Genomic DNA, 16094 nt, shown 5'->3' with positions numbered 1-16094 from the left:
AGCTGGGGGGGGGGGTGATCAACCTACTGGGTGGGGTTGAGACTGTGGGGGGTGACTGTTAGGGATGGGGAATCGGTGGGGCGGGGGGCTGAAAATCACGGTGGGCAGAGAGGTGGAGTCGGGGCTGGGCTTGGGAATGGTCAGGGCCAACAATCGGGCTGTGAGGGGGCGGAGAGCCAGCATTGTGGGCATCGCGGGGCTGGCCAGCAACCCAGCTGCCCAGAAATGGGGTGGCCATCAGTGTGGGGTCACTGCGCATATGCCGATCTCGGCACTGACAGATTGGCGCATGTGCAGTGGCCCACTCAGTGCGCTGATTTCAACCTTTCCAGCAGGGATAGGCCTTGCCCCTTGAATTTAATGATATTTTTGCTGGTGGCCTCTGCAATGCACAGAGTGCGGGAGACTCTGAACTCTCACTGAAAAAAGCAGTGTGGATTACTCCAGTTTTTACTCCAGGGGATTTTCACAGTAACTTCATTGCAGTGTGAATGTAAGCCTACTTGTGACCAATAAACTTTAATTTTAGTTTTCACGCAAATTCGACATTTAGAATTTTTTGGGAGAGAATTCCGCTCTATATATTTCAATTTTAAAGTAGTATTTTAAAATGTATCTAAAAGGGTTGTTTGTTTTAAGATGAGTCTTGAGACAATGGAACAAAATATGAATTTAAGTATGGACTGGTGACATTAAACCCCAAATTTGGAGCAATTCTTTTTCATATGTATTAATTTATGCTCTTATCTGAAGGATCAATCCTTCAGGTTAAAACAGTTGCAGGAGGGTTTTTTTTCTAGGAATGGATGGACACTACTTTGATCTCTCAACCAGTGTATTTTAGTTATCAAGTCTGTCGACTATGGAAATATCCATAAGGAAAACAAGAATGGCAAGTTTTTGGTAGCTCCCTTTTGAGAATGTCTTCACCTGAAAGTGTTGAAAATAAAGTTTGGAAGCCCGCTCGTCAGTGCGCTCTGTGAATGAGTGGTGTGGACTGGCACAGGAGGGGCGCAGCGAGTGTTCGGGCTGTGAAGAAACCGCTGCTCCAATAGGGTTATGTGAGGATGGTACATGCCGCTGTTTCTCCGGGTTGGCGCGGGGTGAGAGCCAGGCTCGGATTACTTTGTAACACAGCGAGGGGCCGGGGGGAGGGGAGAGCTGGGCTGTGAGCACGGCTCTGTCTGAGAGGGAGAGTGAGGGTGCTGACTGAACAAGCTGCACCAGTCTATCACCATGGACATTTTCGACGTAGACATGTTGGAGGACTGGGATTTGGAGACGTTTTGGTGAGTCTCTTGAGTATTTTTAAAAAGTATATGTGGAGCTATCCATGGAAATTCTATCTGCCTAAACGTTAAAAAATCTATTATTTTAAGTATATATATATAGTTGGTTACTTTTTTAAATTAGAGAATAATTTTAGGAAATTGGCGAAGATAATCAGATGAAACAGTTGAATTAAATGTTAAGTATTATAAGCTGATGCTAAAGAATGTTAATTTGCACCATAGTGCCGATGATGATGCTGCTAACTGTACATTTGCAGAATTAATTCAGAAAGCAAGAATTAAATAATTATTTTCTAAAAATGATATATTGTGATTAAAGTAGGATAAATCTTTTCATATCCGACAGAAAAATAAACCCCTTCCTCAGAACAGAAAAAGGTAATAAAATCAAACAAATGAATTCTAAACATCGAAAAAATGTCAAATTATTGAAGCAAATACATGAAAATAAAATGACTATTTAAAACGGAATAAAATATACCAAATGTTATACTTAAACTATGTTTCTAAGCAAACTGATATGATTTGGAATATAAAGTATAATTATAAACCAAAACTTTCACTGCCTTGCTGCTTCCAGAAGATATCTTTGAAAGCAAAAATAGAAGCTGTAATTGGGAATTGTCAGTTTGAGAAATACAGTTTATATACTGTACCATGTGGCTTACCTGGCCTCTGCCTTAGCTTGAGCAGAGATTCAGATTTAGTTTCAGAGTTAGGCTTTGATTATAGCATTGGGTCAATCTTTTTCAGATAAGGTATTTTCCTTGTGACTATAAAATAAAAATTTAACAGGACCTTTGGGCATCTTCTGACCCCAATCTACTTCCCTTTTTAGTTGGCCTGGTGGGAAACTCAGGGGGCGATTTTCTGCCCTCGCTGTGCTTGGCGCAAATCACATCGATCCCAGAGGAAAGTGTACGGGCCTAAAAATTGGTTTGTGCCCAGCACAGACAGTTTGGAAAGGGCCCGGTCCCTTTCTAATGACACAAACCAAATCTCGCCCAGAAAGGGCATGAGGCCGATTAGTATATTTAAAGTAGCATTTAAATATGCACAGCCCATTTGACACCGGATTCAGCCAGCTCCCGGGATTTTCTGACGTTCAGGTGCGGATTCACTACTGGAGACGAGGTGTAATGGCCACTTTGGGAGGGACTCGGAGGTCATTGAAGCACCCGGGTGACAGGGAGCATGGCTGGACAGTGCCCATTGGGCAGTGCCCACCTGGCAGTGCCCACCTGTCACACTGGCAATGCGCAATGGGCACCCTGACAGTGCTCACCTGGCACTGCAAGTGTACCGGGACAATGTCAAGGGGGTGGTGTCTGAGTGGGGGTGGGGCCTAAGTGGGGGCTATGACGGGGGGGGGGCTATGATGTGGAGAGCTATGCAGGGGGGTTGTGCAGGTGTGGAGCATGAAGGGAGGCATGTCAGGAGTCATTATGAGGGGTATATCAGGGGTCATGAGGGGGGCCATGTCAGGGGTCATGATGGAGACATGTGAGGGGTCATGATTGGAGGCATATTGGGGATCATGATGCGGGCATGTCAGGTGTCATTATGAGGGGACATGTTTGGGGGTCATGATGGGGGGGCTATGTCGAGGGTCATGATGGGGACATGTGAGGGGTCATGATTGGAAGCATATTGGGCATCATGATGGGGGCATGTCAGGTGTCATAATGAGGGGACATGTTTGGGGGTCATGATGGGGGGGCCATGTCAGGGGTCATGATGGGGACATGTGAGGGGTCATGATTGGAGGCATATTGGGGATCATGATGGGGGCATGTCAGGTGTCATAATGAGGGGACATGTCGGGGGTCATGATGGGGGCATATTGGGGGTCATGATGGGACATGTCAGGGGTCATGATGGGGCATATTGGGGGTCATGATGGGGCGGCATGTCGGGGTCATGATGGGAGGCATGTCGGGGGTCATGATGAGGGGACATGTCAGGGGTCACGATGGAGGCATGTCGGGGTCATGTTGAGGAGACACGTTGGGGGTCATGATGGGGGGGCATGACGGGGATCATAATGGAGGACCCATTGGGAGGGCCCCAATGCCCTGTTTCCTGTAGTGCTGATGCCATCAGAGCGCTAACTAAAGCACCCTGCTGACTTTATTGGGTGTCATTGCTGCATGCTTAGTTGACCTGTTAAAACTGAGAACAGTTGGCTCCCAGCGTCTCCATGGCAAGTGAGTAACCCTGGCAATTCTAATTTCAGTCCCTCCTGGTTTCTGGCAGGTCAATTGCATTAAAATTATTCTCCTTCAGAACTTAAAGATAAAAAGCAGAGTTCAGTGTGCATTTCCAAATCTCTAGATAAAAATTAGGAATTTTTAATTTGTTTTTGCAAAAGTTTGTGAATGGTTTTATCTCCTCACCTGATGGCAGGGGCTGCTTCCTGGGGCACAGTAAGTGCCCTGTATTCATCTGTGTGTCTAACAATGATTGCCAGCAAGTTATTTGATCACATAGGAAGAAGAATAGGTCATTCAGTACTTTGAGTCCACTCCATCATTCAATTCAATAATATCTGATCTATACCCCAATTCCATTCACCTGCCCTTGTACCAGATTCTGATACCTTTACCGAAAAATCCACCTATCTCCATCTTTATGATTTCAATTTACCCAACATCTACAGAACGTTCCAGATGTGTATGGTGGACAGGTGAGGCCCATAAAACTGTGGATAGATTGGGGATGTGTGGGAATGTGATAGGAAGGCACCTGGAGAATTTTATGGGTCCTCCCCTGGCTACAAACCCACTCTATCTGTAAAATACTGCTCATATTTTTGATTATCCCTCAGTCTTCTAAGCTCAAGGCAATGTAGACTTTATTTATACAACTTATCCTCCTAAATTAATCTTTAAAGCTCCGGTACGATTCTGGTGAATCTGCACTGCACCCACTTTGATGTGTACATCAACATCTTTGACAACATTTGGACAGTCCTCCTTAGCCTCCTCCTGGAAAATTGCAACCAGGTGGCAAGCGGCCCTTAAGCGGCCAATAATTTGCTACCCATGAGCCTCAATTGGGATGAGGATGTGCAGGAGTTCCTCAGCGGAATGTCCTAGGCCCAACTATTTTCAATTGCTTCATTAATGGTCTTTCCCCCAACATAAGGTCAAAAGTGGGGATGTTTGGTAATGATTGCACAGTGTTCAATCCAATTTGTAACTCCTCAGAAACTGAAACAATCCGTACTTGCATGCGCAAGATCTGGACAACATCTAGGCTTTGGGTGGTAAGTGATAAGAAATATGCGCACCACACAAATGCTAAAAAATGACCATCTCCAACAAGAAAAAATCTAATCACCTTCCCTTGACTTTCAACAGCATTACCATCGCTAAATCCCCCATCATCAACATCTTGGGGGGGGGGGGGGGGGGGGGGGGGTACTATCGATCAGAAACTTACTTAATGGGATAAGAGCAAGCCAGAGAATGGGAATTCTGGGTGAGTAACTCACTTCCTGACCCTCCAAAGTCTATGCACCACCTACAGGGCACAAGTCAGGAGTGTGGAACACTCTCCACTTGCCTGGATGAGTGCAGATCCAAAAACACACTGGAAGCTCAACATCACCCAGAACAAAGCAACCGGCTTGATCAGCATCCCAACCACCATCTTAAACATTCACTCCCTCCACCACTGACGCACAGTGGCAGCAGTGTTCATCATCTACGAGAAACACTGCAACAAATCATCAAGTCTGTTTCGATAGCACCTTCCAACTTTTACCACCTAAAAGGACAAGGGCAGCAGACACATGGGAACACTATCACCTGCAAGTTTTTCTTCAAGTCACACATCATCCTGACTTGGAAATATATCACCGGTTCTTCATTATCACTTAGCCAGGATCCTGGAACTCCTTTCCTAACAGCATGTGCCTACTCCACATGGACTTCAGTGGTTCAAGAAGGTCATCATCACCTTCTCAAGGGCAACTTGGGATGGGAAAAATGTTGGCCTTGCCACTTCTGTTCACAACCTATGAAAGAATAAAGAATAAAATTATTTCTAAGATTTGGTGCCCAACACTGAGCACAGTACTCTGGAAGGAATCTAACCATGGCTCTGCGCAATTAAAGCACGATTTTGCCACTGATGTATTGCACCCCTTAAATTAAAAAACAACATACTTGGATGGGACTGGGATTTATTTGTCCTTTCCTGGGGTAATGACAGAGGTCAGAGGCCTGAAGAATGGGACATTTTGGGGGAAGGTGTTAGTCAGAAATTGGACGCCATTTGGGTTATTGCAGAATGGAGGCTGGGAAAACACCTGAAGATTCAAATCAGATTTGGTCGGGTCGTCATAGGTTTCAGGGAGACCTTGCAGAGCAGCTGGAAGTATTGTGGGGGTGTCTGATCATGGGGGATGTTGATGAGGCAGTTACACTGGATGCAATAGTTAAGTGGAAAGGTACTTACCTCCTGGATTTAGCAGTCCTTGACTCTCTCTAATTGGTGAAATTTGGGAACTGCAACTTGGTTTTCCCTAGTTTATATTACTCAAGTATTCACGAAGTGAAATTTGCTGAGCCAAGATGAGATTGAGAAGTCTACTTTAACTGCTGCACATGCATCTAAATGTTTTAAAAACGCTGTAAACTTGCAACTTTATGTTGTAACTCACTGATTTGAGAAATGTATATAAAAACCATTGTCATTTCAATTGTGTATGAAATTTACAGTTGTGACATTAACTTGTTATAATGATATGTGCTGATACTGTTAATGCAACATTTGTATTGCTGTCACTGGGCAATATGATGTCATCTAATTTCCCTTGTACCAGGTTTAATCCATTTATGTTGCAATGTGTAATCAGTAATATTAGAATATAAAATCCAATTTATTTATTTTTTAATCTCAGCTTGTATATCATCATGCACATGCAGTTGGCCAAAAGTTGCAAACACAGCTTTTAAAAATTGTGTATGAATGGTTTCTATAATGTAACATTTCATATAAAATCCCTACAGTGCAGAAGGAGGCCATTCAGCCCATCAAGTCTGCACCAACTCTCTGAAAGAGCATCTTACACAGGCTCACCACTCCCACCCTATCCCTGCAACCATATGCATTTTTTCTTGGCTAATCCACCCAACCTACACATCCTTGGACACTAAAGGGCAATTTATCATGACCAATCCACCTAACCTGCACATCTTTGGACTGTGGGGAGGAAACCGGAGCATCTGGAGGAAACCCACACATTCACAAAGAGAACATGCAAGCTCCACAGACAGTCATCTGAGGCTGGAAATGACCCCGGGTCCCTGGTGCTGTGAGGCAGCAGTGCTAACCACTGTGCCACCGTGTGACGTTATGATTTTGACTCCCAGTTTCTCAGTGTCAGGGAATGTCTATATCTACTCAAACTCAAATAAAATGCCAATTTAGTGACAATTGGAGCTAGTGACAGTCATTTACCTTTACTATTGGCATTTATTTGATCTAGAAGGAAAAGTAAGAAACAATCTCATAAGATGATGTTGGAAGGATTTATGCAACCTCACTTGAGGCTACAATATAAATAGGGTCAAAACCAAAATGCGATACATTCTGAAAACGACTACAGCAAATTCTGTGTTTTCCCCGTAATGAATTTATTGTTCTGTAAACTTGCAATGATTGTTGACATTATCAGGCAACTATTACATGGAGGAGACTCATTTTTAGGTAAAATAGAATGAAAAATTGAATAAAACTGTTCCCATTATTTCCACAGTATGGAATGATCAAGAGTGACAGATCCATTAAAGTGGTTACTCTTGTGATTTATGATGTCATCAGACATCGTAAGATATCATACTCAAGGAGATTCATGCCTTATGATCACTTACGAGAATTCATTAGTTCCTCTGACCTTGAAGTTATGGTCTCCGAATATTACCATATGAGCATTTGCTTTTACGTATTTATTTTAAATGTCAAAATAACTGATAAAGGAATTGCAAATGAATGTATTAAATATTTAATGTTAATATTCACAATGTAGTTTCAAGCCAAGTGCATTTTTAATGATCTAATATCAAATATGCATTCAATTAATCTTGAGATTTTATGTGCCCAAATGTCAAACATTTATTATTTTAAAATAAGTTATCTTTCCATGTAGTTACTTATTTGACCTCTGTAATATCAGGAATTTCATCCAAATCTTATAAGTACACAAAAGTCACATTTTCAAAACTCCTGTAACAGCTATAAATAAAATATTTGTAACTAGCAACTTTTACCTAAATGTTTATTATTAGCAGTAATAAATTCAAGAATATATGATTTTGAATGTAGTCCAATTTTGTATTTTGATTATTTAAAAAACTTTTCACTTTTCTTAGACCTAAAGTCTTATTGAGGAGGGATTTTCACAGTAACTTTATTGCAATATTAATGTAAGCCTACTTGTGACACTAATAAATAAACTTTAAACTTTTAATACATTTTTAGAAGCAATTCACACAAGCCACAATTCTGCACGTGCGAAGCTGGTCACAGAGGACTGTACAATTCTGGGATCGAACTCATTCCACAGATGCAAACTTTCTGACAGAGATCATGAATAGGTTGAACTGGCCGGGAACACTAAAAGATCAGCAGTCTCACTGATGGAGGTAGGAGTTGCTGATGTAGGTAGGTGAAAGAGTAGGCAACTCAAGATGGAGGTATCCTCTGAAGCCTTGTTAAAAACTTTAAAATACATAGAGGTCAGTATGGAGAGGGAACTGTGGCTGCGTCTGTAGCCATATGGTTATTGAGGCTGTGGGGTCTGGGTGGTAGGTTGCAGGGGAGGTGGGGATTGGTGCTTTACTTTGGTGATGGAGCATTGGCCCTCTGGTCTGCTGCGAGGAGGACACCTCCATTCCTTGGTCATGTTTCAGCCCACAAATAGGCTGGAAAATTCCAGTCAGCATTGGCAGAGTGTTCCTCTTAGGTCCCCTAGGATAAATAATTGGCAGGTATCCATTTTACCCTTGAACCAGCAGTTTAGAAAATGGTCTGAAAGTAAGAACATGCTGGCAAACCAGCATGCAGGCCGGTGGTGGGAATTACAGCCCCATCTGCTCCAGTCTTGGTTGACTTTTCCAAATGTTCACCACTCTGTGTGAAATAGTTGAACCAAAACTGTCTACACCTTTCCTGTTCTGAGCTTCAGTTTGTGTCCGTTACAGAATTTATGTGAAATAGTTAAACCTAAACTGTTTCCACATTTGCTTTGCCGAGTTTCATTTTGTGTCCCAGTTATTGAATTTGTGGCAATGTCAACTAGTTTATTAGGATTATCTTCATGCATTTTAGAAAACTCTCTGAATTGTCTCTTCTCTAGTGTAAATAGTCTTACTGGGGGTTTTGCATCTGTGCTGAATCAGTTCAGTTGTCTTCCAATGCAATCTCTTAAAAATTAAGATGGTCTCCACTTCTGTATAGTGGTCAGAATTGCACATAGTGGGCTGAAAATACTTGACCTCTTGTGGGCAATTCTCTATAGCAATTCTGCTAAGATTGATAATTTAGTAATCTGATGTCTCCACTCTTTGATATTGCAACTCAGAGTCCCAAGATCCTTTATCACCTTCTCCTTCCGCAATTATTATGATTTATAGCTTTCTCCCTTTTAACTAGAATATGAGCTAAAGACAATTCCAATAGCAGTGTGAAACGAGATCATGTAATGTAGCTCGCGTCCACAAAAAGTAATTCCAGAGTAGTTGGTAATGCATTAGTGTGAAAAGTCATTGGTAATGCATTAGTGTGAAAAGTCATTATACAGCAAAGTGTGCATGAAAAGACATACGTGAAATGTTTATGTAAGAAATATTAATGAAGGGAAATTGAATAGTTGATGTTTCAACAATAATAAATCAGGAATATTTAATTACTCTTAAAGCAAGTAGAATTTCCAACATAAACCCTAAATTGGTTTCTTTAACTTATCAATTTCAAAATGGATGAATTGGCTTTAAATTATGTCTTACAAAATCAAAAAATGGTGAGTAATTAAATATCAAAACAAAATGTTTTTTTAAAAATTCATGCACAGGGTGTGGGTGTCACTGGTTAGGTTAGCATTTATTGCCCATCCCTTAATGACGTCAACCAAAATTCCTCACGTTGTGATCACTCTATCCTAGGGGATTCTGAACTATGAGATCATTAATTAATCCTATCAGATGTCATATTACCAGGTCTAAAGTCAACAGTTCCTGGTTGATTCCACAACATATTGTTCTAAGAAACTATTTAAAATAAACTCTATGAACTCATCCTCAAGGCTACCTTTGCCAATTTGATTTGTCCAATCTGCATGAAGATTAAAATAGCCAATGATTATTGCGATTCTAGATTTAAACTATGTTCTACAGTGTAGCTACAATTAGGAGGTCTATATACTACTACCAGTTACTTCTTTCCCTTGCCTATTTGCTATCTCACCAGTTTTCACAGCAGAGTCAGCACTTAAAGTAAATTTCGGAATGTTCTGCTCAATGTATTCAAGTAACTTTCTCTCTTCCTAATGCACCACAGTTTCAAAAGCTCAGACTCCAACTCTTCAATTCTGAGCTGTAAACTTACTACAGAAGTGGTTGCAGTACATCATATCAGTGTCCTCCGGCTCTTACACGTTACTGCTTCAACATGTCACCTATACTGCAATGTCAATTGTATTCTTTTTAATGAATTCAGCTTTCAAGCTTTGAAATATCATTCAAAGATTATTTGCAGTTATATTAAATAGTTTAATTGATTAATTTATAAATTTAATAAAGTACTTATAATTCCCCAGTCCTAATTTAAATATTGCCCCTTTTTTAGTGGGAAAAAAAACATAAAACTAACCAATGAATCATCTACCTGCTCATCTAATTAATGTTTCCGGACTTTAACTCTCAAGGCTTGCTGTCTTTCAGTCCTTGTCTTCCAGATTAGCTGTTCTTCTGTACTGAATTCAGAGCTGCCATCATGTTCTGAGATTGGGTCCTTCTGTTTATAAACTATATATAGAAAGGGTCAAGAGCTTCAGGTTTTTAGGTGTCCAGATCACCAACTACCTGTCCTGGTCCCCCCATGCCAACACTATAGTTAAGAAAGCCTACCAATGCCTCTACTTCCTCAGAAGACTAAGAAAATTTGGCATGTCAGCTACAACTCTCACCAACTTTTACAGATGCACCATAGAAAGCATTCTTTCTGGTTGTATTACAGCTTGGTATGGCTCCTATTCTGCCCAAGACTGCAAGAAGCTACCAAAGGTCATGAATGTAGCCTAATCCATCACGCAAACCAGCCTCCCATCCATTGACTCTGTCTACACTTCCCGCTGCCTTGGCAAAGCAGCCAGCATAATTAAGGACATCACGCACCCCTGACATTCTCTCTTCCACCTTCCTCGGGAAAAAGATACAAAAGTCTGAGGTCACGTGCCAATCGACTCAAGAACAGCCTCTTCCCTGCTGCTGTTAGACTTTTAAATGGACTTACCTTGCATTAAGTTGATCTTTCTCTACACCCTAGCTACATTCTGCACTGTCTCGTTTCCTTCTCGATGAACGGCATGCTTTGTCTGTATAGCGCACAAGAAACAATACTTTTCGTTGTATGTTAATACATGTGACAATAATAAATCAAATCAAATCAAAATCAAATCAAATCAAATTAGGTGTGGGACTTGGTTCTTAGACTGTTGACATACTCTGATATCTGCTTACCTTTTGTTTATTAGTACTGAAACTAAACAGATTACAGAAAAGGTACGTTGCTCTTGGGCACGATTCCAATCCTTGAGAATCTAACACATGGCTGACTAGTGTCAGTGGTACATCATCATCTACATCATATATTAGCATAACCCATCGAACGCTAATCCTAATCCTTTATTCTAAAGTTATAACACCAGTGGTTTTGTTACCTACTAATAGACTCCCTCGCTTGACCCCATGAATGTTTAAGGGTCAATGATAAAGTCCCAGGTGCACACGTATCAACACTTACATCACAGTGTGTCCTCCTCTCATGGACTCATAACCCCAAGTTTCTATTGTTTTCAGTTCATTTATGTGAAACTTTTGCTATGTAGAAAGGAAGGCAGTAATGAAATCATTTCATCCTTTGACAAGATTTTAAACAGTTATGTTTCCTCCCTAATGTGTAATAAAGCTAGATATTACTTATTCATGATTAGCATTAAGTAATTTCATGGCCGGTTATGGTGTGCATCAATCTGCAATGCTATAGGATGACCAATGAATTAATGTGAACATTAAAAATGTGAAGAATGCAATTTGAAAGAAAGTTAATTGTTTTCTGATCATTAAGAAGCTGAACAAAAAATGTCAATGGCGGTTCTGTGAGCATTAACTGAATGGTTAATCAATTCATTTGTGATTAGGTTGTGTCAAAATTAGTTCATGGCAAAATCTGTGATTAGTTTATGTCAGCACTGTCTATAACTTGATTATACTCCCACAGTTTTCTGTCACATCAGTTTGCAGTTTAGTTGTGAGATGGATGGCAGAATTTATCGCGACTTTCCAGTATGAGAAAGCAATTGTTATGGAAAAATAGATTTGTTTAGATATTGCTGGTTGGGGAAGTTTACATGCTGGCAAGGAAAACAATTTATATCTCATCACTGCACCACTTGCACTCAAAAGGTACTTGTTAGTGGCCATTAAATCCATCCATTTAAGTAGCTTTTGGGTGGAAATGAAACCTGGCAGCCAGAGCTCCCACTTGAAACAGATCAGAGCTCATAAAGTAGGGAGCAAGTGACATTTAATTTCCAATATTCCATCCTAAACTGCTGACTACCTTTGCCAATCAATGGAGGCAGCCATTTGGGGTGATAGTAAAAGTGATTCGCTGCTATCAGGTAAAGCTGGAGATATTATTTGTGATAGGTTGTGTATTTTTCACCTGAAGGGATTTGACAGTGCCTGTAGTTGCTTCTGCAGATTCTGAACTCATGTTACCTGCTGCTCCAAAGTGTTTTATTTCTCTGTGCTATGCTAAAACTGCAACTCTTTTAAAATTACTGCAGCATGCCCATGAGGCACAGCTGCACCACCTGATTTCTCACCTCTAAATTGGCAAACTGATAATTGGGAGCGTGTTTCATGTTGGCAGCTCACTAATCGCATTTTAATTAGTGGTGACCTGGAAAATCTCACACGTCTCTCACTGACTCACCTGCATGGCCATTGCTAGCGCTCTGTCAATCACCTGGCCATGAATTTTCCCCCCAGGAGGCTGGAGAGTAAAAGAAGAGGGTATTTTAGAAGAAATTAAAACAAACAGAAATACAATGGAAAGAAGTAAAATGGATAAATTATTAAATTGTTAACTGATTTTTGATTTTAATCAGTTGTTTAAAATAATTAATCTCATACTTCTGGAATGGAGTTCACTGTCAGATATTTATCACTGCTGCACCTTGTGTGGGACAAATTTACCTGCAGTATCATCTCTAGTTTAACTTCCTATTCTTAAAAAGTTTTTAATGTTGTTACTAAGTTCAGTGGAAGGGGTGCAGAAACCTTGCAAAGGTTTTGCCACCATCTATAAATTTTCCAGGATTTCTGTGAGCATACGAATTAGGAGCAGGGGTAGGCCACTTGACCCTGTTCTTTCATGGTGGGAGACTAACAGCACCCTCATGTAAACTGTCCTCTATTCTTTAACTGATTAATTTTCACCACTGGATAATTCGGCCCTGTTAGTATCAGGTGTTGAAGAGCTGCAGAATATACTTTATATATGATACATTTTACACAGTGTATTGTGGTAGAGAAATATTAATTTGAATCATTTGCAGTTAGCAATTATTCATGGCTTTCAGGACATAGTATTGATGGTATTATTCAGCAGTCACATTAAATCTGGTTGACATGATTACTGCAGGTTCAGTTTCATTGCCAATTTGTTTCGTAGCATAAACATTGGCTCAAATAGAACAGCACCATTTGTCAACTTTTATTTGTTATATTTATGGACAGAGAATATTGTAAATAATAGCCAATAAACTACAGAGTTAACACTGCTTATGACAGCAAGAGTTCCATTTGTTTTATGATAGTAATTTTCTCTCTTGTGGAATTTATAGTAAGTACATAAATGATGTGCAATGAAGTAAGCATATATTAATAATTATTTATCAATATATAAGTTACCATTTTACCAAGTGGCTCCTGCCTCATTTTTCTGCTTGAAGTCCAGGACATGGAACTTTCCTACAATATATGAAATTATTTTTCTGTGAGCTCCAGATTGGTTGTTTTAGATACATATTGGTAGAAACCTTCGAACTAAGTATGCTGCACAGTGAATCGCTGTTTCTGATATTATGGGATACTGAGTTTAAGGTCTATAGAGAACCTGATGCACACAAATCAGAAATGATAAATGCTTGGAGTCTGTCAATTGGGTTTTAAGCTTATTAAGTCCCAATTTCAATGCATGAAGATTAATAAGGCAACTTGAAAACTCAATCAGAAAAGGGCATCTAACAGCGTCTTGAGAATGGTGCATTTTCTCAGAAGATTAAGGAAATTTGGCATGTCAGCTAAGACTCTCACCAACTTTTACAGATGCACCATAGAAAGCATTCTTTCTGGTTGCATCACAGCTTGGTGTGGCTCCTGCTCTGCCCAAGACCACAAGAAACTACAAAAGGTCGTGAATGCAGCCCAATCCGTCATACAAACCAACCTCCCATCCATTGACTCTGTCTACACTTCCCGCTGCCTCAGCAAAGCAGCCAGCATAATCAAGGTTCCCACGCACCCCGACATACTCCCTTCCACCTTCTTCCGTCGAGAAAAAGTTACAAAAGTCTGAGGTTACGCACCAACCAACTCAAGAACAGCTTCTTTCCTGCTGCCATTAGACTTTTGAATGGACCTATCTCGCACGAAATTGATCTTTCTCTATACCGTAGCTATGACTGTAACACTACATTCTGCACTCTCTCGTTTTCTTCTCTATGAATGGTATGCTTTTTCTGTATAGCGCACAAGGAACAATACTTTTCACTGTGCTGATACATGTGATAATAATAAATCAAATCAAATCATTTTCTCTTTGGTTTGGTTTCATACCTTGAAAGTACAATGCTATTTCACTTAGTTTTCAAGTTTCTGTTTGTTTTCTATCAAATTGTTGTTATTGGTCAAAGGAAGACGTTGAAACTTCTTAGAACATTCCTAAATGCTTCTTTAACCGTTCGGTATTTGCTATCTGTCCTGGTGTCTGCAGTGAATAGATTGGCATTGACTTGCAAAGAGATGTCGTATGCTGACAGGCAACTCGATTTCCAGGTTATGGAGATTTTATGCTAAATTGATGCTTTTGCATTTCAGATTAGTCCGACAGATATTTTACTTCCCTTGTGTGGAGAGTTAGGCTACTAAATCAGAACATTTCTGGAGACTGAATGCAGTTTTTAAGGGTAGATTTTTAACTCCCGGGATCAGGTGGGAAGTAAAAATTGAAGAAATTTTAAGGGTCACTGAAATTCCCCAGCCCCTTTCCTGATCCCCACCCCTTTCCCTACCCCACCTCTACCCCCCAACCCACCCTGCCCCCACCTCTCCACCCCTCCCCCACCCCTCCACCCCTCCACCCCTCCCCCACCCAACTTCACCCCTGCCCTCACCCCCATCTCCTTCCCCACCTCTCCCACACCACTCACCCCATCCCACCCCTTTCCCCCCCGGCTTTCCCTCCCCCACCCCTTACCAGGCTACCCCACCCCGTTTCCCCCCACCCCCACCTCATCCCCACCTCATCCCCACCTCATCCACTTCCTCACCCCTCCCCTACCCCACCCCCTTCCTCACTCGCCCGCCACCCCACCCCACCTCCTCCCATTCCCTCCCACCCCACCCCCTCCCTTTCCCTCCTACCCCACCCCCTCCCTTTCCCTCCTACCCCACCCCCTCCCTTTCCCTCCTACCCCACCCCCTCCCTTTCCCTCCTTCTCAACCGCTCCCCTCTCAGTCACCCCTTCCCTTCCCCTCCCTCCCACCCCTTCCCCTCCCTCCCACCCCTTCCCCTCCCCTTCCCCTCCCCTCCCTCCCACCCCTTCCCCTCCCTCCCACCCCTTCCCTTCCCCCCTTCCCTCCCCCTCCCTCCCACCCCTTCCCTTCCCCTCCCTCTCACCCCTCCCCTTCGCCTCCCACCCCTTCCCCTCCCCTCCCACCCCTTCCCCTCCCTCCCACCCCTTCCCTCCCCCTCTCTCCCACCCCCTCCCCTCCCTCCCACCCTTCCCCTCCCTCCCACCCTTCCCTTCCCCTCCCACCCCTTCCCCTCCCCTCCCACCCCTTCCCCTCCCCTCCCACCTCTTCCCCTCCCCTCCCACCCCTTCCCTTTCCCTCCCTCCCACCTCTTCCCTTTCCCTCCCCTTGGTGAACCACTGTAGTTGTCTGTTTATGTGATAGTTTATGTGATATGCCTGGACACGCCCCTGCTGCCTCAATCCAGGGCTCCGCCCTCCTCGGGGTATAAAGGTGACTGCTCTCCGCCCCTTTGGCCTCAGTTCGGATTAGCTATCGGTTTGGGAGTGCTTCTGTTCTTTGTTAATAAAAGCCTGTTGTTTCGTAACATCTAGTCTTTGCGTAATCAATGGTGCATCAATTTTATTAACAAAAATTTTGGGATGGAGCAACTCCTGAAACCTGACAAATTGGACTTGGATCCGCAGGCTGTTGGGGCCTCAAACTCTTTTGATCACTGGCTGCGCTGTTTTGAGACCTTCATCGTCTCCTC

The 16094-nt window shown here is 42.2% G+C and overlaps 1 protein-coding gene across 1 annotated transcript in view; it reads left to right on the top strand.

The window, feature by feature from the left end:
• The first annotated feature begins 1244 nt into the window (after nt 1-1244).
• Nucleotides 1245-16094, top strand: part of LOC144499452 (AF4/FMR2 family member 3-like) — a 139516-nt gene continuing 124666 nt past the window's right edge. The window contains exon 1 of the mRNA XM_078221438.1: nt 1245-1289. Within this exon, the coding sequence (XP_078077564.1) occupies nt 1258-1289 (32 nt within the window). The 5' untranslated portion in view covers nt 1245-1257. The remainder of the gene's footprint in view (nt 1290-16094) is intronic.

This window comes from Mustelus asterias, chromosome 10, assembly GCF_964213995.1.
Source record: "Mustelus asterias chromosome 10, sMusAst1.hap1.1, whole genome shotgun sequence".
NCBI lineage: Eukaryota > Metazoa > Chordata > Chondrichthyes > Carcharhiniformes > Triakidae > Mustelus > Mustelus asterias.
This window is presented reverse-complemented; position numbering and strand designations above follow the sequence as displayed.